The sequence below is a fragment of the Neophocaena asiaeorientalis genome, unplaced genomic scaffold (assembly GCF_003031525.2).
Source record: "Neophocaena asiaeorientalis asiaeorientalis breed wild unplaced genomic scaffold, Neophocaena_asiaeorientalis_V1.1 scaffold189, whole genome shotgun sequence".
Lineage (NCBI taxonomy): Eukaryota > Metazoa > Chordata > Mammalia > Artiodactyla > Phocoenidae > Neophocaena > Neophocaena asiaeorientalis.
The window spans coordinates 97,032-121,883 of NW_020174049.1; the positions used below are offsets into that span (position 1 = coordinate 97,032).

The following is a 24,852-nucleotide window of genomic DNA, read 5'->3' on the forward strand; positions in this document are numbered from 1 at the left end:
CTCAGAAATAAACACATGCATCCATGGTCAATTTATCTATGACAAAGGAGACAAGACCATACAATGGAGAAAAGACAGTCTCTTCAGTAAGTGGTGCTGGGAGAACTGCACAGCTACATGTAAAAGAATGAAATTAGAACACACCCTAATACCACACACAAAAATAAACTCAAAATGGATTAAAGACCTAAATGTAAGACAGGATACTATAAAACTCTTAGAGGAAAGCATAGGCAGAACACTCCTTGACATAATTGCAGGATGATCTTTTTGGATCCACCTCCTAAAGTAATGAAAATAAAAATAAACAAATGGGACCTAATGAAACTGAAAAGCTTTTTCACAGCAAAGGAAATCATAAACAAAATGAAAAGACAACCCTCAGAATGGGAGAAAACATTTGCAAATGAAGCAACCAATAAGGGATTAATCTCCAAAATATACAAAGAGCTCATGCGTCTCAATAGCAATAAAACCAAACAACCCAATCAAAAAAGGGCAAAAGATCTATATAGACATTTCTCCTAAGAAGACAAACAGAAAGCTAAAAAGCACATGAAAAGATGTTCAAAATCACTAATTATTAGAGAAATCCAAATCAAAACTACAATGAGGTATCACCTCTCACCAGCCAGAATGGCCATAATCAAAAAGTCTACAAGCAATAAATGCTGGGAAAAAAAAAAAAAAGACACACACACAAAAAAAATAATAAATGCTAGAGAGGGTGTGGAGAAAAGAGAACCATCTTGCACTCTTGGTGGGAATGTAAATTGATACAGCCTCTATGGAGAACAGTATGGAGGTTCCTTAAAACAAGTAAATATATAGCTACCATATGATCCAACAATCCCACTCCTGGGCATATATCTGGACAAAACTCTAGTTTGAAAAGATACAGGCACCCCTATGTTCATAGCAGCACTAGTTACAATAGCCAACACATGGAAGCAACCTAAATGTCCATTGACAGATGAATGGATAAAGATGTGGTACATACATATACAATGGAATATTACTCAGCCATAAAAAGAATGAAATAACAAGCAAAAAATGCTGAAAAAAAAAAAAAGACACACACACACAAAAAATAATAAATGCTAGAGAGGGTGTGGAGAAAAGAGAACCCTCTTGCACTCTTGGTGGGAATGTAAATTGATACAGCCTCTATGGAGAACAGTATGGAGGTTCCTTAAAACAAGTAAATATATAGCTACCATATGATCCAACAATCCCACTCCTGGGCATATATCTGGACAAAACTCTAGTTTGAAAAGATACAGGCACCCCTATGTTCATAGCAGCACTAGTTACAATAGCCAACACATGGAAGCAACCTAAATGTCCATTGACAGATGAATGGATAAAGATGTGGTACATATATATACAATGGAATATTACTCAGCCATAAAAAGAATGAAATAATGCCATTTGCAACAATGTGGATGGACCTAGAGATTATTATATTATACTAAGTGAAGTAAGCCAGACAGAGAAAGATAAATATCATATGATATGCTTATATGTGGAATATAAAAAGGTGATACAAAAGAACTTATTTACAAAACAGAAATAGACTCACAGACTTAGAAAACAAACTTATGGTTACCAAAGGGGCCAGGGGGTGGGGGAATAAATTGGGAGTTTGGGATCGACGTATCCACACTACTATACTTAAAATAGATAACCAACAAGGACCTGCTGTATAGCACAGCATACTCAGTATTTTGTAATAACCTATAAGGGAAAAGAATCTGAAAAAGTAGATATATATACGTATGTACAACTGAATGAGTTTGCTGTACACCTGAAACTAGCATGACATTGTAAATCAACTATAGTCCAATAAAAAATAAATTTTAAAAAAGGAATGTTTTAAAATTCCAGTCTTCAGCAACCACCACCCTGATCTGTCAGCAGCTACCAACATCAAGGCAAGACCATCCACAGCAGAAAGATTATGACCCACTGAATGCTCAGATGATGATCAGCATTTTTTAGCAATAAAGTATTTTAAAATTATGATATGTACTTTTCTTAGACATAATGCTCTTGCACACATAAGAGACTATAGCATAACATAAACATCACTTTTATATGCACTGGGAAATGAAAAATTTCATGACTACCTTTACTGCAGTGGTCTGGAACTGAACCTGCAATATCACTGGGGTATGCCTGTATACATATATAATGTTGCACTGATCACTGCTTTGTATATTCTGCTTGGAACCTGTGGCCTGCAATAATTAAGTTGAATTAAAAGAGTCTGTTTCAATTGGTTGTGAAGAAAGGCAACCTTCTCATTTGTCTAAAATATTTACAAATTGGAGAATGGTGTACTCTATATCTAAACCAGCATAAAGATTTTAGCAATAAAAAGAGAGGAAAAAAGCAATGACACCCATGATTTGTCCACAAATTACCTTAAAATTATCTTTATCCCCAATTCATGCATGATTAGCACACATATCGTTTTTTAAAAAGGCAAGATGGGATTAGTCCCCACTCCCAGACCTTATTTCCTTCTTTCCAGGGTTCTGCTCAAAAGTCCCCTTATTAGTGAGGCTTTCTCTGACTTCTCTCTATGCCGGAATAACCACTACCCACCAGCTGGTTTATTTTCTTTCATAGTGCCTTACCACGTTCTGGCATGCTATATATTTCTTCATTAATTGGTTTTTTGTTTCTCTTCCATTGCTAAAATGTTCCATAAGAGATGATGTTTCTCTCAGTTTTTTCATTGCTGTATTGACATTACCTAAAAAACGATTTCTCAACATTTGCACTACTTACATTTTGGGCTAGATAATTCTTTGTTGCAGGGTGTTGTCCTTTGCACTGTAGAATATCAGCAGCATCCCTCACCTCTACCCACTAGATGCCAATAGCACCCTCATCCCCTAATTGTGACAACCATAAATGACTCCAAACATTATCAAATATCCCAGGCAGGCGGCAGGGGGGAGGCAAAATTTGGGATTGAAAACCACTGATCTAAAACAGTGCCTGGCACGATGGGCACTAAATAAATATTTGTTGAATGAACAAACACATGGATAAAATCAGTATATCTCATCCAGTCAAAAGATTTCCTTCTCAGCAATAGAACAATTACAACAGAAAAATTAAATACAGAGAGGACTTTCCCAAGTAAAGTTCCGTCTCTATTCAGGGCTTAAAATTTGTCCTCTTGTGTTCTCCTGCTAAAGACTTTAAATAAAGACATTTCCAGAAAGTACCCTTTTATTTAGCTTCTAATTGTTTTGGCTGCCCTATGCTGATCACCAAAGGAGCCTATAAATTCAAACCAATGCCACTTAAGCATTTTTCAAGCCAGGTAAGTTTTGTTGAGTTCCCTTTTGAAATCCACTTCTCTACTGTCCATAGCAATTAGCAGTCAGAGGAAATAAATCACATGCCCTTCGAATGAGGATAAAATATTTCCCTGCCCCAATGTTTGAGCTTTCAAATTCAGAGCAGTGGAGAGTCTGCTCCTCCATATTTTCACTTAATACTTAATATTGGCTCCTCTCCAAAACCTGCCTGACATGCAATTATTTTTAACCTATTTCACAGAAGGCCAGTTCCATTCATCTTTCTGTGGATCAGATTTCCACTGAAACTGATAAAAGATTTTACTGTGTGAAACTAAATCTGTAGGGTTCAGTGCAATGCTAAGCCAAGGGTTTTGAGGTTTATGGGGGCAGATGTGACATACAGCATGGAGGGGGACAAAAGAACATGTTTAACCATATTGGGGGTTTGGTAATGATCTATTTGAAATAAAACCCTAGGTAGAATTATAGGTGTGTGTTTGCACTATATGGGTACAAAGGGGATTGGACGGCAGGGGTGATGGTCAGAAAATCTGAACTCAATTTCTGACTCTGTTATTTAAGGTAAAATACTCACCTTCTCTAGAAATTACCTTCCTTCTCTATATAATGAGATAGAATTGGATAGACTTTATCACCTTATCTCCCTTATGTGTTCTTTCTCCATTGTTCCCTATTTCTTTAAATGACACCACTGTCCCATTAATAGTGAGAAATCTGAGAGTCAACTTTGACTTTTCTTCTCCTTTACCCCTACACTGATTGCTCACCAGTTCATGTTAGTTTCATCTCCTAGATTTCTCTTGATCTGTTCAGTTCTCTCTGTCCTATTGGCAACTAGACAAAGCTTAATTGCCTCTATCTCTCCCCTAGCAACTAGACCCTCTGGGTTCATGGCCACTTTCCTGTCTCCTTGCCTTCATCCTTGCTCTCTACCCTCTTCCTCGAAACCTGGTTCTACTGAGGCCAAAGTGATCTTGTGAAGAGAATTTGATCATGTCACTCACGTGGAGATATGGGGATATATGTATATGTATAGCTGATTCCCTTTGTTACAAAGCAGAAACTAACACACCATTGTAAAGCAATTATACTCCAATAAAATGTTAAAAAAACAAACGAAAAAATGGCTCCCTGATTTCCCATTCTTCTTAAAAATTCCAGATTCCTTAACAAGGCCTTCAAGATCTGTCTCCTGATCATTTCTCTAGACTCATCTCCTTACCGCATTCTTTAACATTTGTATTTTCATCATGCTAAGCTTTTTGCAAATCTTTCTTTGCCACCAAGCCTTTGGACACGCTGCTGCCTCTGCTCAGGACCCCTGGGCTTCTCTCTTCACCAGTGCTACTCCCTTTCAGATTTCATTCAGGTGGGTCTTCTCCAGTAGGCCTGACCACTAGGCTGCACTCTGAGTAGCATATAGGTCATGGTTTATTGTAATTATATTTGTACATCAGTTTTTAAATATTGACTGATATTTTAAATTGCAAAGTGATTTGTTTGCAGAATCTTTCTAAATACTTTTCTCCTCTTTTACAGTTGTCTCATTCAACTCCTAGTAGAGCAGCTGTGTTCTGGCAACTTTTTATCAAATCATTTCAAAGCATTAAAGCAGTTTTCATGGAAACACACATACTCTTTTACACTCACAGGTCATCAGTTTATGTAAGTTTAAATTAAATTAATGTAATTACAATAAGAAGTACAACTGACATAATGAGGTTTGCTGTTGAACACAACTACTTCTTGGAGAAGATGCAATTTGATCATTAAGTGAATAAGTGCACAGGCATCGGTTGGTACGTCTTAGGGAAGGATTTATCCTGCTACTTTGGTACCCTATCTTTACAACTAGATTGTACACTTCTTGACAGAAAGGACTGTTATTTTATTCATTATATATCCAACATAAAGAATAGTCCCAACTCAAAACCAATGTATAATTTAAGAAATTGATATTAAATTAGATACAAGATTTCTTTAAAAACTATGGAATTCATAAAATTGCTCACCTTCAAATTCTGATTTTTCTTACTCTTATTTAATAATGAACATATGTATGGTTGTGACAAAATTATGAATTAGGGTCAGGTTCTTGCACTGTATTATCCTTGTATTCTCCACAGTTAAATGACTCCGTGAGCGAGCTCCTCAATAAATGAGTGTTGAATGGTGTATGTGTGCTTGCATAATCTGGTCTTAGGGGTGAGGAGTGGGTATGAGGGCAGGTGTTGGTAATCAAGGCATTAAGTAAAACCTTAAGCTCAGTATATGAAAATATTAGTTCCAAATCTCCTTTATTAAGAGATAAGTGAGATTTCAATGTCATAATGGAAATCAAAATCCATGATTATTTGTTGGTAGCTATTGATGAATAATATCAGCTAGGGACTTTAATCCAAATAAATAAAGACCTAGAATGTTAAAAGTAATAATAAACTGTGTATGTTAGCAGGACATGTGTCTTATTTTAGTTACCTTGCTTTTTCAACTTTCTTGAGAAACACAACATTTTCAGTGAATTTCTCAGAAACTTATTTGTGCTGGTGACTTAGCTTCAGGATAAATGAGAAAGAATCCGATTTTTTAAAAAAATTCAAGGGTTTTTATTATGTCAAACAACATACAAGGAATTTGTATTCAGATTTGAATTTGAATTCAGCCTGAATAAGGAGAATGAACATTAGGCCTGGTATTGAACCCATTTTGTAGAAGTCCTTGCTGTTTTGTGCTTTTTTTTTCTAGAGCAGGTCCAGAGCCCAGAAGAATAGTTTCCTGAAGGATGCTCAATCTCTCCTCCCACCCTTGGAACATTTCCAAGAGGGAAAAAAAAAGGAGGAAAAGCAGATGCTGCCATTCAGAACCAGATATTAGAAAAATGGCAAGTAAATCATGGTCATGAAAATAATGACTTATATTTTTTTTAAAAATAAATTTATTTATTTATTTTTGGCTGCGATGCACTCCAAATCCAAACCATTTTGAATTTTGAAAGATGACTTGCTTCTGACATTGAAACTCTTTTTCTTTTTAAATTTACTATAATAAATTTTAAATTTTGAGAAAAAACATTTAATAGACCCAGACAGTCTTGTGTGTGTGTCTGTTCTAGTTGCATCTGTTTCAGTCTCATTACATTCATACTTACTGATGTTCTCTTTTATCTCTTGCATTAGTTCTGTCTTGATAAAATACCAGCTCTAATTGCTCACCTTAGTTTCCCTTCCTTGACTTACATAGGACCCTCTTGGGCAGCAGAAGGAGCTGTTCGTCTCTGGTCTTTGCTCTAAGCTCCTCTAAACCTTTGTTTTTTCTCTAGACGCAATAGTGAGTATTTATCCATCTCTGCTCTCTCCAGAGAGCTCTTAGCCTCAAAGCAAGAATATTTCTAAACTTTCTAGCAGGATCCTGTTACTTGTTGAATGTTTTCATTGGGAGTTTGAAGAGAGTGAGTCTCTACAAGAAACCTCTTTTCTTATATATTTTGTCTTCTGCTATTCTGAGATGTTTGGGTCCTATTTCCATTTAACTGGCACTCTTACTAAAGTAATGTTTTCAGAGAGATTACAAGGGTGGCTATTTGCCAAATTCTCCTGTACTTGAAAGCAGTGGTCTTTTAACCTAAATTATAAATAACAAGGGGGCCAAGATCAAAATCTTTTTCTCTTGGAATTCTTTATACATGATTCCAATGTCATCTAGCATCCAGTGTTGCACATAAGAAATTTACTTCAAGTCCTAGTCTCACCTGAAATTTTTCTTTCAGGAAGCTCGTAAGAGTTTCTCTTTATCCTTGGAATTTAGAAATTTCTTTATAATATGTTTAGGTGTGCTCCTTTTTATGACATGTAAAGTGTAAAAGGCAATTAAATATTTCAGAACTAGAAAGACTAGAAAATTTTGTTAATTTTATTGGTTATTGTTCTAACACATGCTTATTTTTCCCTACCTGTTCAGGTGTCCTTCTTCCTGGATTAATATTCCATATGATTTATCTTTCCCTCTTCATTTCCATCTTATTCCTTTTTGCATTTCAATCTTCCATTTGGGACCATTTGCCCTCTGAGTAAGGTACATCTTTTAGAATTACTTTTTATGAGGCTCTTTTGGTGGTAAACTAAGATCTTGTTTTTCTAAAATGTGTTTATTTTACCATTATTTTTGAGAAAATTTTGCTAGGCTAAGTGACAGCTATTTTCTCTTAGGTCTCTAAAGGCATATTTTACTATGTTCTGGCTTGTGTCAGTGTCGTTGTAAGAGCAGCTATTAGTCTGAATATTAACCCTTTGTAGGTAATTTGTCTTTTCTTACTGCATGCTCTTAAGATCTAGTTATTCTTATTGTTTCAAAGTTTCAAAATGCTGTGTCTAGGTGTGGTTTTCTAATCTTATCTATCTTGTTTGGAATTCATTAAAATTTCTGATTCTGTGGCTTACTGTCTTCCACAATTTCTGAAGTCTTTGGTAATTGGCACGTCGAATATTTCCTCTTCCTTACATTCTCTGTCATACCCTGTGGATCTCCAGTTAAGCATTTGTTAGACCTCATCCAGTTCTCATTGTCTCCCAACCTATGCTGCATATTTTATATCTCTTCACTTCACTCTGTTGCATTGTGTATAATTTCTTTGGCTTGGTTCCATTAATTTCTTCAGCTTTGTCTAATTTACTGTCTTATCCTTTCACTGCGTTTTGTAGTCCATTAAGCTTTTAAATTTTAATTATTATGAGTTTTACTTTTCAAAGTTTTATTTCATTCTTTTAAAATCTACTTCATCATTTTTATAGCCTCTTGTTTTTTTGTTGTTTTTTTAAACACCTTTATTGGAGTATAATTGCTTTACAATGTTGTGTTAGTTTCTGCTGTATAACAAAGTGAATCAGCTATATGTATACATATATCCCCATATCCCCTCCCTCTTGTGTCTCCCTAATCATCATTTTTATAGCCTCTTGTTTTTTTGTTGTTTTTTTTAACACCTTTATTGGAGTATAATTGCTTTACAATGTTGTGTTAGTTTCTGCTGTATAACAAAGTGAATCAGCTATATGTATACATATCTTTATCCATTCATCTGTCGATGGGCACTTAGGTTGGTTCCATGTCCTGGCTATTGTAAATAGAGCTGCAATGAGCATTGTGGTACATGACTCTTTTTGAATTATGGTTTTCTCAGGGTATAGGCCCAGTAGTGGGATTGCTGAGTCATATGGTAGTTCTATTTTTAGTTTTTTAAGGAACCTCCATACTGTTCTCCATAGTTTTTCTCTTGTTTCTTGATTATAAGTTCAAACCACTCTGTTTTTATAGACCTACTAAATACACTTTTTAAGTATCTCTAATAATTCCAATATTTTAAGGCTTTCTGGGTAAAATTGTGTCTTTTTTCCTGTATCTGACTCATGATACCTCATTTCCTTGTATATTTTAGGAATTTTTTTGTGTGATCTCATGTTCCTTGCAACATATCTGTGGGAATTATTTGAAGCCTGAGTTGAAGAACTATTCAATTTCATTAAAAGTTTGTTCTTAATTTCCTTTCTTTTGTTCTCTTTTGGCTTATATATTTTCCCTTGTTTTACTTCTTTACTTAAATCATTAATTTTCAGTCTTGTTTCCTTTCTTATATATAAACTTAAAGCTATACATTTTCCATAGCAATGTTTAAGTGACATTCCACATGTAATATTTTTCTTATCTTTCAGAATAAATATCTTCTACTTGCTTTTGTGATTTCTTCTATTTTCCACTAGTTATTTAGCAGGGTTTTTTTTAACATTCCTAAACAAATGAGCTTAAGTTTTATTTTTGTTGTTTACTTGTAACTTAATTGCATTGTAGTTGTGATTCTTATGTACTGATTCTTTGAAATTTTATGGTCTACAATATGGTGTATTTTCATAAGGGTTATGTTTGTCCTTAAAAAGAATGTGAAATCTCCAATTCTTGAGCACACATTTTTCCATCCTAACTGGCCTGTCATTGAACTATGTTTATAATACCATTATTATGGAAAGTTTGTCAAATTCTGCTTACAACTCTCACTTTTTATATCATATGTTTTGAAACCATATTATTCAGTACACACAAAATTAAAATTTTCATATCATTCTGATGAACATTTAATCATTATGGAGTGCCTCCAAGTTTATTTTGTCTGGTATAAAGATAACTTTACCATCTTTCTCTTCATTAGTATTTGCTCAGTATTATTTTTTACTTTTTACGTTCAAACTTTCTATGTGCTTATGTTTTCTGTCTTGTAAACAGCACATAGCTGTAGCTGGTTTTCTTTATTTTAAATCCAGCTTGATAATCTGGCTATTTGATTTATTATAATTGCTCATATATATGGATGTACCTTATATTTGTCTTTCTCTTTTCGTCTTTTGAATTACCTTTTTCCTCATTACATTCTTGCCTCTACTGGTTTTGAAAATTTACATACTATTTCTATTATTGTGATGATTGTTCTTGAAACGTTAACGCGTATTCTTAATTGAAAAACATCTAAATTACTCCAATGCCTTTACCTTTTCTGCATCACTACAAAGATGTTTAAATGTTTAAAATACTTGCAAAGTTGCCCTCTCCTCTCATCTCTCCTACTCCCTCCCAGCTATCTACCCACCTCAGTCACACCAGCCTCCTTCCTGATCCTTGAACAGGGCACGCACACTCTCACCTTAAAGCTTTCCACTGGCTGGTTCCTCTGAGGAAAACTATGTACCCCAGACACCTGCATGACTCTCTGTCTCCTTTCAAGTGTTTGCTTAATTAGAAAATTTCCCCACCATCTTATTTAAAATTGCATACCTTTTGGGCATTTCCTAGAGGCCCTCATTGCTGTGTTTTTTTTACCATACCAATTATTACCTTTTAGTATACTAAATAACTTATTTATATTCTTCTTTCCCCACTAAAATTTAATCTCCATGAGAAAAGGGATTTTTTTTTCAATATTTTTTAAACTGCTGTATCCTCAGCTCCTAGAACACTTTCAGGCTCATAGTAGGCCCTTAATAATCATTTGTGAAATGTTCAATGAATCCAGGCTCCAAACCCATATGAGAGCCAATTATTGTCCCTGAATTATTAGGGAACCTTCGCTCCTGCCCCCCCCCTTTTTTTTTTAACATCACCTAGAGGTATGGCTGAGACAATTTTTACTGATGTCTCTCCCTTTGGAGCATTGTTTGTACTGAACTAGTTCACCTTTTCCTGAGTGTGTTTCCTTTCTGTTCCTGGCTTTATGCTATTTCTCTAATCAGGTTCCGAACTGCTGCTCAGAAACCTAGCCCAGATCTCATCTCCACCATGTCCTGTCTCCTCGTTGTGGACACACGAAGTTCTCATCCTCTTAGGACACCAGTGTCTGTAGATGTCTCCAGGGTATTTGGTGGTTTTTAACTTCACTTACTTCCTTGGACTGCACTTAAAGTTTACTCCAGCCCTCAGAGAATTTTTTACACATTTTTGAAGTCTTATTCATTCATTTAAAATATTTTTAAATGTTTTATCTGGTGTTTTTAAATGTCTCTGAATCTCTACCAGTCAAGCTGGGATTCATTTTTCATGATTTGTGAAATATACCTGGAGTGGTGTGCCTTTCTTCTATAGTCATTTATTTCTTCTCTTTGCTGTTGTCACTGCCATGACCTTCAGAGCCACTGCCACAGATGGAACTACCACTTGAGCTATTGTGTGGCTGCTTAGGGAAACTATTAAACTGAATTCAAGACAATAATGCATTAGAACACAAGGACTGTCTGGTTTATTATTGATGTCTCTCTAACTGAAAACATTTGTACAATCTTGTACCTATCCTCCAAGTGTGATTCTTCTGGCTTGTACTGGAAACCAAGACATTAGACAAAGACGAAAAGAACTATATTGAAAGAAAAAGTCTAACTGACAATCTCATGTTTATTTCACTACTGAAACTCAAGCTATTGTGGCACAGGCAATCTTGGACTAGTAGCTTGGGAAGATTCCTTAAGGAACACTGAAAGGTGGGAGGAAACTTACATGTAGTTCAAGTTCTTAAGATGACCAGTCTGAACAATGACCGTGATCTTTCAGGGATTAGATTATGTGGGGATATTGGTTTCCTATTGCCTCTGTAACAAATCACCACAAATTTAGTGGTTTAAACTAACACATATGTATTATCTCAGTTTCTGTCGGTCAGAAGTCCAGAGTGGCCGAGTCTCTGCTTAGAGTCTCACAGCTGAAAGTAAGGGGTCAGTAGATCTGTGCTCCTTTCTGGAGGTTTGAGGGGGGAAGCCTTTCCTCACTCTTTAGGTTGTTGGTACCTATTTCCTTGCTGGCCATCAACCAAAGGGTGTTCTCAGCTTCTAAGGGCCACCCGCATTCCTTAGCCCTTAGCCCCTCTTCCTCCATCTTCAAAACCAGCACTGGTGGGTCAGGTCCCTCTCAGTCTTCACCTCTCCTTGTGTTCTCTTCTGCTTTTAAGGGCTAATGTGATTAGATTGGGTCCATCAGGATAATCTCCCTATCCCAAAGTCTGTGACCTTAATCACATCAGCAAAGTCTCCTTTGCCGTGTGAGGCCACATATTCACAGGTTGCAAGGATTAAGGTGTAGACATCCTTGGGGGTCCATTTTCTGCCTACTACAGTGAGCAAGAATCCAGATTATAGAAACCAGGAGAAAGTGTATCAATAGTGGAAAGGGAAGTCAGGACCACTAACGTCTAGGTATGAAGGCCACTGATATCCAGAGATATTTTCTGAAGCCCAGAAGTTTCTCCATGAAGACATGCAACAGGACATTAGCAGATATCCATGAATCAGACTCACAGCTGAGGCTCAAGCAAGGTGGGATTTGATGTTAATAGAAAGCCCTTAGCCTGATGGCCACTGGGAGTCTTTCAGACACCACTCAAATTTATCCAGGCTGGTGTGCTTTCCCTCTCTGGAATGACAGAAAACTCTTCAAGGAAGAGGAAGCCCTGAGGCACCAGTCTTATCTCCTGTTAAAGCTATCTCTTGGGCTTCCCTTTGAGGATGGAATTTTCAATCCAATTTTGGGGCTTTCAGCCTATTTAAATTACGGGCCACCAGCATAATATCTTTTTTAGGTGTTTTCTTTTATCTCTCCTAATAGATTGCCTAGCCATGGTCTGAGTTCATATCTCATTTGTATGATTTTGCTGAACATGGCAAGGAAGAATCAGAACATGCCAACATTTTGATTTTTTCTACCATTTCCTCTAATTATATGCCTTAGTATGCGGTAATATAGATTTACCAAATATTTTGCCACTAGATGGTAATGGTCACCAACTCTCCAGACTACAAATGTCTTCCTGGTATCCTTCCTCCCCGACTAGGCCACTTTCACATTACAGGTTGCATTATTTGCAGCACTTAAATTTCTAGATACCAAAATCTCTGTCATATACTAATAAACTTTCCTAAAAACAAGAGAAAAATGTGGCTTAACACATGGAAATTTATGTGTCTTATTCAAGAAGTCTAGGAGTAAGGAGGCTCTTTACATCTTTCCATACACTGCCATCCATTGTGTATAGGTCTTAATCTTTGTGGCTAGTACTTCATGGTTCCAGCATGGCTGCTGCACCTTCAGGATTCACATCCACATTCCGGGCAATAAAAAAGAGGCAAGAAACATAAGGGGTGAAGGATGGAAGGAGGGGCATCCCAACCAAGTTTGCCTTTTTACAGACTCCTGAAACCTCTCTCAGATTTTTGCTTACATCTCTCTTTTGCCATAAATGAGACATAGTTTTAAAAAGAATCTAAGAAGTAAGCATTTTTATCTATTCAGGGTTCAATTTATAAAAGATAAATGGGAGAATAGACATTGGACAGGCAAATAGCAGTGTCTGACAACTATATTGCTACTGTAAAGAATAAAGATATATGTATATATATACATGCTTACCAAACAAAATTACCACCATGTAATGCTAAAGTTGAAAAAGCAAGTTGTAGAGGAACATGTATATGAGTATATGTTGTTAAAAAAAAAAAAATTAACTGCTATATGTATATATATATATGTGCATGAAAATATTTTGGGAAGTTTATACACTAAACTGGAATGCAGCTAAAAATACAGTGAAAATTATATTACAGCTAATAAACAGGAATTGCGTCTAATAATAATAGCAAACATTTACACAATATCTACTGTTCTTCCAAGCACTGTTATGTTTAACAAACATTAACTCATTTTATCTTCACAATCACTTTATAAGGTTTTACTAATATTACCCTTAATTTACAGATGAGGAAATCGATGCACAAAGAGTTAAATACCTTGTTCAAGGTCACATACCTAATGTTAGAGGTGGAGTTTGAATCCAGGAAGTGTGGTGCAAAGTCTAGGCACTTAACCTTGAAAATATATATAATCCTATAACTTGATAGAATTAAATCAATCACCTCTCCTTAAAACCCACCCCAAAGCAGCAGCAGCACTAGCAACAACAGCAAAGCAGAAAGAGTGCACATGAACTCTAAGCAAAACGTGGGCTCTCCGTGGAGACTGTCATCAGTCCTCCCCAGACATGCCCGTACCTTCAGGTGATTTTTCATCTCTCTAGAAGACCAGGGTTCTCCCCACACATACTCCCAGCCCAGGAGAGCTACCCAGGATTCCAATCACCAGCTCTATTCTGAATTTCCTCCATGGGTGATGCCCCTATTTTTCCTTCTCTTCCTCTCCTATCTGAACATAGCTGTCCACCCACTTTGGAGTCATGCATTTTTCTTGACAAGTTGATAACTATAAAATAATGAGATAACTGTTTGCCCTAAGGGGCGGAAAAGTTCAAGAGCTGAGAGAAAGAACCCTGTCATTCCCATGTCTGTGGAAATAACTAACATTTATGTGGTTTTAAAGACCTTAAGGAGTTTCCACATACCGTTGCTCATTTAATTCAGTCTTTATGATAACCCTGTGATGGTTTTCATTCCTAGTTTACAGATGAGGAAACTGAGGCTCTGTGAGAATAAGTACTTTTTTTTTTTTTTTTAATCCACCAAGTTCTCTCTGTGAACAGTGGCAGAGGTGATCTTAAGTCTGGTTATCCTTTCCCCAAACTGCAGCAAACTCCTTTTACATAAACTTTCTTGGCCAGGAATTTCCACATATGTTACTCATGAAATCTGTAGCTAGAATAGTGAAAATTTATCATCACTGCTGGAAAAATAAAGCTCGAGGGTAAAAGAAAGAGGTTGGGCAAGGGGAGGTCACTTACGTGGTACCGTTTTCATTCACAGTAGCATATTTCAGTTAAAACTATCTGAATGTCCTTTTAGCCTCCATTTCCCTTTAGTTTTGACACAGTCTTTTAGTTTATGCTAACTACTGGAAAATAGTCATTCCTAAAGATTTATTTTTCCTTCTTTCCTAAATACGTAGCTCCTCTGTTGCTTTGTCTAGAAATAAAAGATTATTATGGCTGACTGCTGATTTGGGTGATCTATATTGGTCATATTCGTGTGTTACAAGTAGTTTTATGTGTAAAAACGTAGTATAACTGAAATGTAAACGTTTTAAAGGTTGAGAAGGCTCTTATAAAAACAAAGCTTGTACCCACAATGCATTGCAGAGAGTTTGTTGGTTTAAGAAATGCGAACAGAACCCGTGTTTAGAGACCCGATGGGAAAATGATTGTTTTCCAGAAACAATCGGAAAATGACCGGAAGTCTTTGTTCCCACAATAAATTTGAGTCAAAAGAACAAACAAAGGTAGCTCTCAAGATTGCTCCACTCTGAATTCTCTAAGCAGGTTTTTATCCCTGAAGGGAGAAGTTTCTGAAGTTGAGTATCTTGACTGACATTTTATTTCCACCCCTGTGACCCCCTAACTTGATTCCTAACAAGATATTGAGCAGGATTGGAAAATCTAATTTTTAATTAATAAAATCTGATATTGTACATTTAAAGTGCAGCAACTGGAGAAATCTATAAAATAAGTTAAATTGATGTAGTAATTGAGTCCTGGAATTGAGAACTAAAAAGAACCCGAGAATGTATTTTTGGAATATTTCTTGGCCAAAGATCAGGAAAGACTCCCTTCTCCTTGCTAGGCCCCCCTTATTTGTAAGGCACAAAATGTTTAGAACTTGGAAAAGCAGACATCGGTTAGAACATTTTTTCAGCAGTGCCCCTTTTATTTTTGAGGTAATATTAAATAATAATTGAATACTATCCATACTGGTTTGCCAGCTCTCTACTAGTGAAGTTTCTGTCTGTGAGCTGTTTTATATATCCCAGGAGAAGAGAAGCCCCATCACTCCCCTCTCTGCCCTCTGACTTCCAGCCCCAACCTTTTAGAAGGAGCAGCCAAAGGTAGGCTCCCAAAGGTCACAAGGTCCACTTGTGAATACAACCTGTTCACTGCATCTCTCCTCACCAGTGACCTGCCTTTCTCTTTTATATCCAGAAGAGTTCATAATAGTGACGCCTAATTGTAACTCTTCCTGTCGAATTTGGGGTGCTGAGAGACAGGCTTCTTATACCTTCCAATAAAAGTATCATAAATTAGGAAGAACCCCCAAATTCTCATAACACAGATCAGGATATGAAGGCTCCTTACATGATTCTCTTCTTCAATAACTTATGTAGATTATTTCTCTGGCACTGAATGGCCTAACCCTTGTAAAACCATGTGCTGTTAAGTGCTATTGGTCAAATCCTTCTTCTTTCCTGATGAAGGAAGAATAGTTTCCAGGCAAATGACCCAGAAGCATATTCACCTGCAAGTCAGGATTGTCCAAAGGCCAATCTAGTGCACCTTCCAAACTAATGCTGGAATTACCACCACAGTATGCTTCCCGAGGTTTGATTATGAAGCCTCTGTCGGGACTCCTGAAATGACTGGGCCAGGGACAGAGGAATGCTCACTATTCTTAGTGTCTCTTCACATTCTAGGGGCAGTCTCTTTCCATTGAACCATTAACTCTGCTATGATAGTATTTCTCCAGTTATCTTAGCTCTGGGGTCAGCCAAGAGAACATCCTCTCTTTATTTCCACTTCCATAAGTGTGATCTGTGCACTTTTTCCCCCATACAGAGTCTTTCTAAGCCCTTTTGTAAAGCTCTACATCCTTAGGAAGTAGTGTCAGCATTAGAGATGTCTTACACATCAGTTACTAGAATCATATTAGTTTTAAAGGAAATAAAATTACTTCTGCAACTAGAGACTACAATGAAAATTAAGTTTGTGATGACATCAGGCTTGAAGCAAATCCATTTACACACACACATACACACTGCCCCACTATCTGTCACTGCTCTGATTTCATCTGTGACCTAGTTGTGGCTTCCAAAATTTTACATCACCATGGGGAAGCTCATCCTTGAAGATATTTAGCTTTCTTACATTTTACTTTATATAAAACCTTGGCTACATGTGAGGCTTCCCATTTATCTCAACATCTCCTCAGCACTGTGATTTTTTTAATTAAATTTCCGTTTGGCAGCTCAAGTATTCTGAAATAACAAGATATGCATCCCATTGAAGATGAGCTGTGAAAAATCTTAGTTGAAATTTGTTTAACCTACCACTGCCTCACTCATCAGAGATTCTAACTGTGAACTGAAAGACAAATCTCAATCATGTACAATTGTTTTCCATTTCATGGAGATTTGTGTACCACCCACTGAGAATGAGGGGCAATTATTTTTAATAATAGAGACAAAATTGGAAGGTGTTCCACTTACTAATTAAAAATCTTCCCTTGACTTAAATGTGTCCAAAAGAAATTCTGAACTATGATTTTATGCATTTTATCTCTAGCTGAAGACCAGGTTTATAACCTAATATAGTAGCAATGGGATATTTTAAAGACTAGACATGTCATTTTTTTTTTTTTTTTTTTTGCGGTACGCAGGCCTCTCACTGTTGTGGCCTCTCCCATTGCGGAGCACAGGCTCCGGACGCGCAGGCTCAGCGGCCATGGCTCACGGGCCCAGCCGCTCCGTGGCATGTGGGATCTTCCCAGACCGGGGCACAAAACCACGTCCCCTGCATCGGCAGGTGGATTCTCAACCACTGCACCACCAGGAAAGCCCTGTGTCAAATATTTTTTAACTGACCTGTTAGAAGTATTCATTCTCACACCTCTTCCTTCTCATAGTTTCATAGGATTCCAACCTTAAGGGAAACTTCCACACATCACTTCCCAAGAACACACGTGAAGACACTCTAAGCCTTTTCCCTTGTTAACAATAATCCTGCAGTGGCGTTGTTTGTAATGAAGGAACCAGAAATCTCAACAGAATGCCTCACACGTACATGTTTTCATTTAACAGAAAAGATGACCTCACAGGCTGGGTGTTCCACGGCTGAGACCCTCACTCAGGAGAAGGAACATCAGAGAATGATGGCAAAGCGTTCGAAAATCATCAAGGAGCTGATACAGACAGAAAAAGACTATCTCAATGATCTAGACCTGTGCATTCGAGAAGTGGTTCAGCCCTTGAGGAACAAACAGGTAAATGCAACTTTGAGGGTCCCCCCTGCCGCCACCCATATCCTAAACAGGATCACCAGCACCATGAAATCGGCACTCAAGTGCATCAGGGTACCCTCTGCCACAGCGACGGTGGAGTGATGGGCCTCCGCCCCTGAGGCCCTGGGTGTGAGCTAGCAGAGGCATGCTCAGACTCAGACTTCTGTCAACACAGGGACACCCAGAGTCAAGGAAACTGTATTCTAAACTATGGGGGAAAGGAAACTCAGTTTTTGCCACTTTGAAATTTCAATGTGTTCTTTCTTGGATTCCTGTGGAACTGCTAACAAAATGTGAGCAATGAGTTTTTAGCAGTTTAGGAACAACGCACTTAATTTGATCCAAAGAAGTCAAGGTTTCAGAAGAGAAAAATGTGGTTTTTTTTTTCTCCCCTACATTGAGAGCTCAATTAAACTTATGACTATTAACTAAGTAAAATTCAACACAGAAATTAATCTGAATGTAAGATAAAAAATTTCTCTTTGATAGGACTGTCCTCAGACAAAACTTGAGGTGTTTGTAAGTTAATCATTCTCCTCCTTTTTAATCAAGGCCTTTTCAGGGAATTTCTTTCAGGCAATTAGAGTAAAGATACACGGATGTTTGTGTGTGTATATATATATGGTCACTAGAGCGGTAAGTGGTCCTCATATACAATTAAAACAATATACAAAAACCATAAACCATAAACAAAAACATAAAGTAAAAATGATCAGAAATTCCACTACTCAAAGATAATCGCTATTTACATGGTTGGGAACATCCTTTCAGACAGCAGTTTGGATACTTTCATATCAACACACACATATATATTTTTACATAAATGTAATCAGAACCACACATGCTACTTTGTAACATACTTGTTTCATTCAGCAGTCTGTTGGGTGTATCTTTTCATGGCCTCTAACACTTTGCAATGGTTTTCTACTGTTACTGATGTGGAGACACACATATTTTGGGTACCGTCACCTTATCTGCATAGAATAAATTCTTAGAAGTGGAATTGCTAGGTCAAAGGATATGCATATTTAGGATTTTGATAAAGATTGCCAACTGACAACCAAAAACTTGATACTGTTCTAATTTTCATTCCCATTAATATTGCTTGAGAGGGTGCTTCTCTGCAGCCTCTTTAAAGCTGAGCATTATTGGTTTTACAAACAACAATGAAGACCAGGTGCCTTCGATTTCTTCTGACAAATATCTTCTTATATATTCATCAGCCATTTCTATTCATTTAATCCCTATTCATATCCATGTCTGCCCTTTAAAAAAATTATGGCTTGTCTTTTTCTTACTGTTTTATAAAACCTCTTTTTACATTAGGGATATTCTTTTTCAACCCCGCACGTTGAAGCTAATTTTCTCAGTTTGTCCTTTGCCTTCTAACCTTGATTAAGGTTAAAAAGTCAAAACCTTCTTTATGGTTTATTCGTTTGTTTTTGCCATGTTTAAGTGGTCAGATATATCCAACTTTGTGGATTCTGGGTTTGGCATTGTAACATGTACCCCATGATTATAAAAATATGGTGAGTCAATAGTTCCAGCATCAATTATTCAATCTTTCCCCCAGTACTTACAACATCCAGAAGCAAAGTTTGTATTTCTTAGCACAAGACGCTTCTCAGAAATAATAGAAAAAGTGTCTGGTCTACAAATCAGGGAAAACCAGTGTAGATCAAGGTGACCTTTGATATAAAAGGTTTTTTTTTTTCTTTGTTTGGTTTAGGACAATGTATAAAGACAAGTGGCAAAGCAAGCTTGGCATATTTCCTCATAGGGAGTCATCTTTAGTTTTCTCTCCTCATGACTTTTTATTAGGTACTTACTATTTGTTGGGTCCTGTTCCAAACACTTCATTAGTATTCTGATTTAATCCTCTTGCAGTTCTCAAGTTAGAAGGCAACTTTCTGAATCTGGAAATTTCTTAGTAATTCTGTAAAAGTAGGAATAACATTCATGGTCATGATAAAAATTTGCTCTCAAGTTTCATTGCTAAATATACAAAAATATTTTTGGTGTGTTTTTCATTTAATATAAACTAGCTGCACTGATGCAACCTCTATTCTGGCAGATATCCAGAATAGATATCTATAATTATTTGAATAATTATTATTCAAATTATTATTCATAATTATTCAAATGTTGATTTTAAATGCACGTGGCTTTAGACTCTACCACTATCTACCCTCCCTTACGGTACAGTCCTAACCAGTCACTCCTATCTTTGAAAAAATTTAAACCTAGCTCCATGTCTCCATAACTTCTCTCTCTCTCTACCTAATTTTGCCATCCATTTTTGGTAATTTCAATATTCAGGCAAACGATCCACACAGCCTCCCAGCCTCTCACTCAGTTATTTGACTGGTTTACATCCAGCAATCTTTCCTCAACCCCATCTCAGCCACTCGTTCCAGGGCCACATCCTACAACCATCATTATCAATAACTTCACACCCTCAGAATCAGAATTCCAGGCTTACCGTTCTCTAACCCCCATGTCCTCTCTTTCAGCTCACTCCTGCTGCTATAGCCGACAATTGCCTGATGCCGCCAGGACTTCTACCCTACTGAGCTCATCACTGCCTTTTCACATGTTCATCAAGCCCACACCTGGTTTAGTTCCCATGGGTCCTTCATTTTAAAAATCACTCCTTGCAGATGAACTCAATTCCCTTTTTGCTCTCTCTTTCCATTTACTTGCCTGAAAACACCTGCCCTCCATGAAGTTCCATTTTCTGCCTACTTTCTACCTTTATCCATGCAGCTGAACCAATCTCTTAAAATTCATGACCATTTCCTTCACGTGGGCCCCCCAGTAATGTCTCTGAAAGTATTCTTTCACATCTTTTTCTTGCTCCTCACATCTCAAACACTCCCTCTTTTCTTTGAACTCTCAGCTAACACACTTTTCCATCATTTCATTGAGAAAATAGACACAGTAAGAAGGTTCACACACTTCCATCACCAAGTCTACCAAACTACCTGCATCTCTACCCATATAACCTGGCCAAAAAACTTCTCTACTAATGCAGGATTCTACCCCCTCAAGCTTACTCCAGGATTTTAGTCCTGACAGTGTCCTTTTTCTGTCCTGCATAATTGATTTTACTCTCCCTATTGGATCTTTCTCATCATTGTTTATCTTAAAAAACAAAAACACAAACTCTCTCTTGATCCTAAAAGAGTCGTCTATATTCTCTGTCTTTATTTCTTTCTCTTTTTAAGTTGAATATGAAGTATTTAATATGTATAAAAGCAAAGGTGATTAAGACATGTTTCAAAATAAGCACAATTTACCAAAGTTCTGTCCCTGTGATGAGTTAATGATCAGTATAAAAAAGACTACATATATAAGAAAATACGTCCCTTTGAATTCATAATCCATTTTTGTATCAAATGGAATAAGATGTTTATTCAGAATGAAAAGGTTCTCAATTTTACACCATCTACTACACTGGTGCGTTAAACTGGTGTCACCAATATACATGCCGTTGCTGAGCTATACTCTTGTGTATGCTCTCTAATTTTTTTGTGTTTTCACTTTTGTTGTCTTTCTTAATTTTTGCTTCCTATGTAACTCTTAGGAGCAATTCTAAGAATTGGTGTTTCAGACCATGTAAAATAAAATGTTTCCATTATGGTGACATGTCATTTATTTATTGGGCATGTTTAACTTTGGCTCTCAATACTTTGAATTACTGTTCTCGTAACTCTAACTCATATTTCCTTTATTATGCTATTGAGATTGCTTATAGCTTCTTGATTTTTCACATCTGACACTTCCCTTTGTTTAGTTATCTTTCAGTGCTCTCTGCCTTCCTCGTGGAATTTAACTTCAGTCCAATAATCAGTATGTCCTCTCCACTAATGTTGTAATAGCAACCAGTGGGAGGTTTCTAAGGTCTCATGTCTGATCAACATTTTCCCCACTTCTTAATGCTTTTAAGCTTTGGTTAAGTAAATAAATGCTCAGGAATTCAGATGATTCTTATAAACATTTATATGTGTGCTGAGGTAGTTAATTTATGCCACCAGATCATTAACTTTACCACCTTTTCATTGTTCATTAGGTTTTTCATGTCCTCCTTTCCTCCTAAGCATTTCAGTACCATGGGCTTTGCACACAAGCCACCTGTCATCAGTTAGTGTCAAAATTTAGAAATTAACACATACAGTTTTCATGTTACCATGGAAATGGTCTGCAAACTGTGCTTAGCTAAACCAGAGGCAACATAATTAAATATTTTACATGTACAGGCTAGGCTGGAAGGGACTTTGGGATGTCATCTGATGGATATCTTTTCTCTTGTTGAGAAGACTGTCTTTTCTGCATTGTATTTCCTCCATGTCTTCTTTCTACGCAACTGATCCATGTCTTTTCAGTCCCAGAAGAAACAAGTCAGTTTATAAAAGTGAATACAGGAAGAAGGAAGTTGAAAACTGAGAAAAGCACTGCTCTGAGTGAACTTGCATGAATGAATCAGGGTACAAATGAATGTCCGGACCCAGCGCTTGACCAACACCTGTTTTGTGATAATTGTAGTTATAAAACTTGATCTTAATTTCAAGGCTTTTCTATAAACAAAACTTCACCTAACTGAAAGCAGGGTCAAATCCAGCTGTTACATCTTCTTTAGTGACAGCATTGTGAGAGGTTTTGCAAAGAAGGCAAAAATTATCCACAACATTCAGTGTTGAGACATTTGGTGGGAAACTGGTCCTATTATTTATTATCCAAATAGGGCTATAGAAGAGACTCTACATTTTTGGCAGTAAAGTCAAACTAAATCAAAACCAGAGTAAATTAACCTAACCATGGAAAATGATTTTATGTGTAAGGAAAGGACCAAAAACTGATTGAAAATAATAGTTAGAGAAATTTAAATACATGTTTTTACTTTTCTTAGTTTTTAATTATTGTTTTATTTGTAAAATTCACATAATACAAAAATACCAAAGATCTCAAGGACACGATAACATTTTATAGCTATTTAGTTTCCTTTTCTAGAGGCAAACACCATTACCAGCTTCTTTTTACCCCTCCAAGGGTATTCTATTTATGTATATATATTTGAATACACATTTAGTCAATTTTCATCTATGTAATAAGAAAGTTATATGTATTTATTTTGGATTCACTCATATTTGATCTAATTGTGTGAATTATACTTGACATTTTGCGTTTTCTGAAAAAAGGACAAATAATTTTGTACTGACAAGAGCTCAATTGGAATTTTCTGTTAAAATTTGGATACCCTTGGGCTTCCCTGGTGGCGCAGTGGCTGAGAGTCTGTCTGCTGATGCAGGGAATACGGGTTCGTGCCCCGGTCTGGGAAGATCCCACATGCCGCGGAGCAGCTAGGCCCGTGAGCCATGGCCACTGAGCCTGCGCGTCCGGAGCCTGTGCTCCACAACGGGAGAGGCCACAGCAGTGACAGGCCTGCGTACTGCAAAAAAAAAAAAAAATTGGATACCCTTTACGGCAGCAATTTTGTAAGTAATTTTTATTAGAAAAAATATATAGAAGAAAATAATCACCTATAGCTTCACCACTTAGAAATAAGCACTATAAATATTTTGGTTTATTGTCTAGGTATATACAGATATACCCAAATATTTTGTGAAATTGTAATCATACCATAAATACCCTTATGGAACCTCTTCCCCCTGAGAAATATATTTACATGTTTTATTTTAAACCATAAATAACAAAAAGTAATTTAAATGGAAAATACTTTATTTTCTTTATTGAGGGCCCATAAATTTGAGGAAAACAATATCAAGCTCTCTCTGTATGCAGAGCCCCTTGATGGAAAATGGTGCCCACAAGTATTATCATGCAAGTCTATGTGTCATGATGGCAATTTTTCTGTGTGATATATGTGACCTATAGTACACCGTATTGACATCCTACCAAAACCCTCTCCCTCAGTGTCCAAAGTGGGTGAGGGGAGGCCTGGAATAGGAGAACATGAAAGACAGGGAATTAGAGGGGACAAAACTTTAACTTGTCCTTTTTTTTTTTTTTCAAAGGGGCAAGGGAGGGAAGGGACCACGGGGCCCAGGGAATCAGTTTCCTGCTCCTGTCCCCTACTTGAGTGAAGTTGCTATAGCTTAAACTATGATATCAACCCTGATAGAGAAGCTTATGTGTGAGGAGAGAACACAGAGCAGATCAAAGTATCTCTGAAGGGGGACAGGGAGAAGGAGGGTATAATGATAATAAAAATACTGTTCAAATACTGTAATGTCATGAAAATCTGTATATAACAGAAAGATGGCCATGGCCCAATTGATGTCCTATGAATTTTAAGCTATAGTTACTACATTTTAGTTTAGTGAATGATTTTTATTTTCCTTAGGAGTTTGCTGTATTTTAAATGGCTCCCTACTCACCAGAATGAGTCCATTGCTGTCTTATATAAAGGGGACTCTAGCTTCAGCACATGTTCTGGGAATTTCTCAGGCTTCCATTTTCTGCCTTCTCATCTGAGGTTCCTGGTTGGACATTCCTGGTGTCTGTCTTGACCCCTCAAATCTGGGTTCTACCTCAATATCCAGGACCTGGCTGCCTTTCTCCCTGAAAGCTGCTCCCAGGAGTTATACAAAGCACAGAGGCTGGGCAGCAGACCCTTTGGACAGCCTGCTCGTCTCACAATTTTAGTTTTGCTCCTTGGATGCACTCTCTGAGATTACTCTTAGTGCTGTCTGAATCGCCTCCTTAATCCCCTCCCCAGCCCAGCTCTCAGACACCCACTTCTCCAAAAGAGGAATTCAGATAATGAAGTGAAATGAAACTTTGCCAATCTCACTGAACAAAGAACAGAATTACAGTCATGATAATTCACTGAAATACAAGATAAAAGAACCAAGGCAGAAGTATTTTATCTAGTAATTATTAAAATATACCCAGCTTTCATTTATAGATAGGTAGATAAATTAGTTTTCTCAAAGCTATTTACTAAAACTTTGCCTGCATAACAAATAGAGGAAATC

At 36.9% G+C, this 24,852-nt stretch overlaps 1 protein-coding gene across 1 annotated transcript in view; it reads left to right on the forward strand.

Moving 5' to 3' along the window:
• ARHGEF38 (Rho guanine nucleotide exchange factor 38) overlaps window positions 1-24,852 on the forward strand; it is a 145,451-nt gene that overhangs the window by 19,469 nt on the left and 101,130 nt on the right. The window contains exon 2 of the mRNA XM_024754042.1: window positions 17,655-17,836. Within this exon, the coding sequence (XP_024609810.1) occupies window positions 17,655-17,836 (182 nt within the window). The remainder of the gene's footprint in view (window positions 1-17,654; window positions 17,837-24,852) is intronic.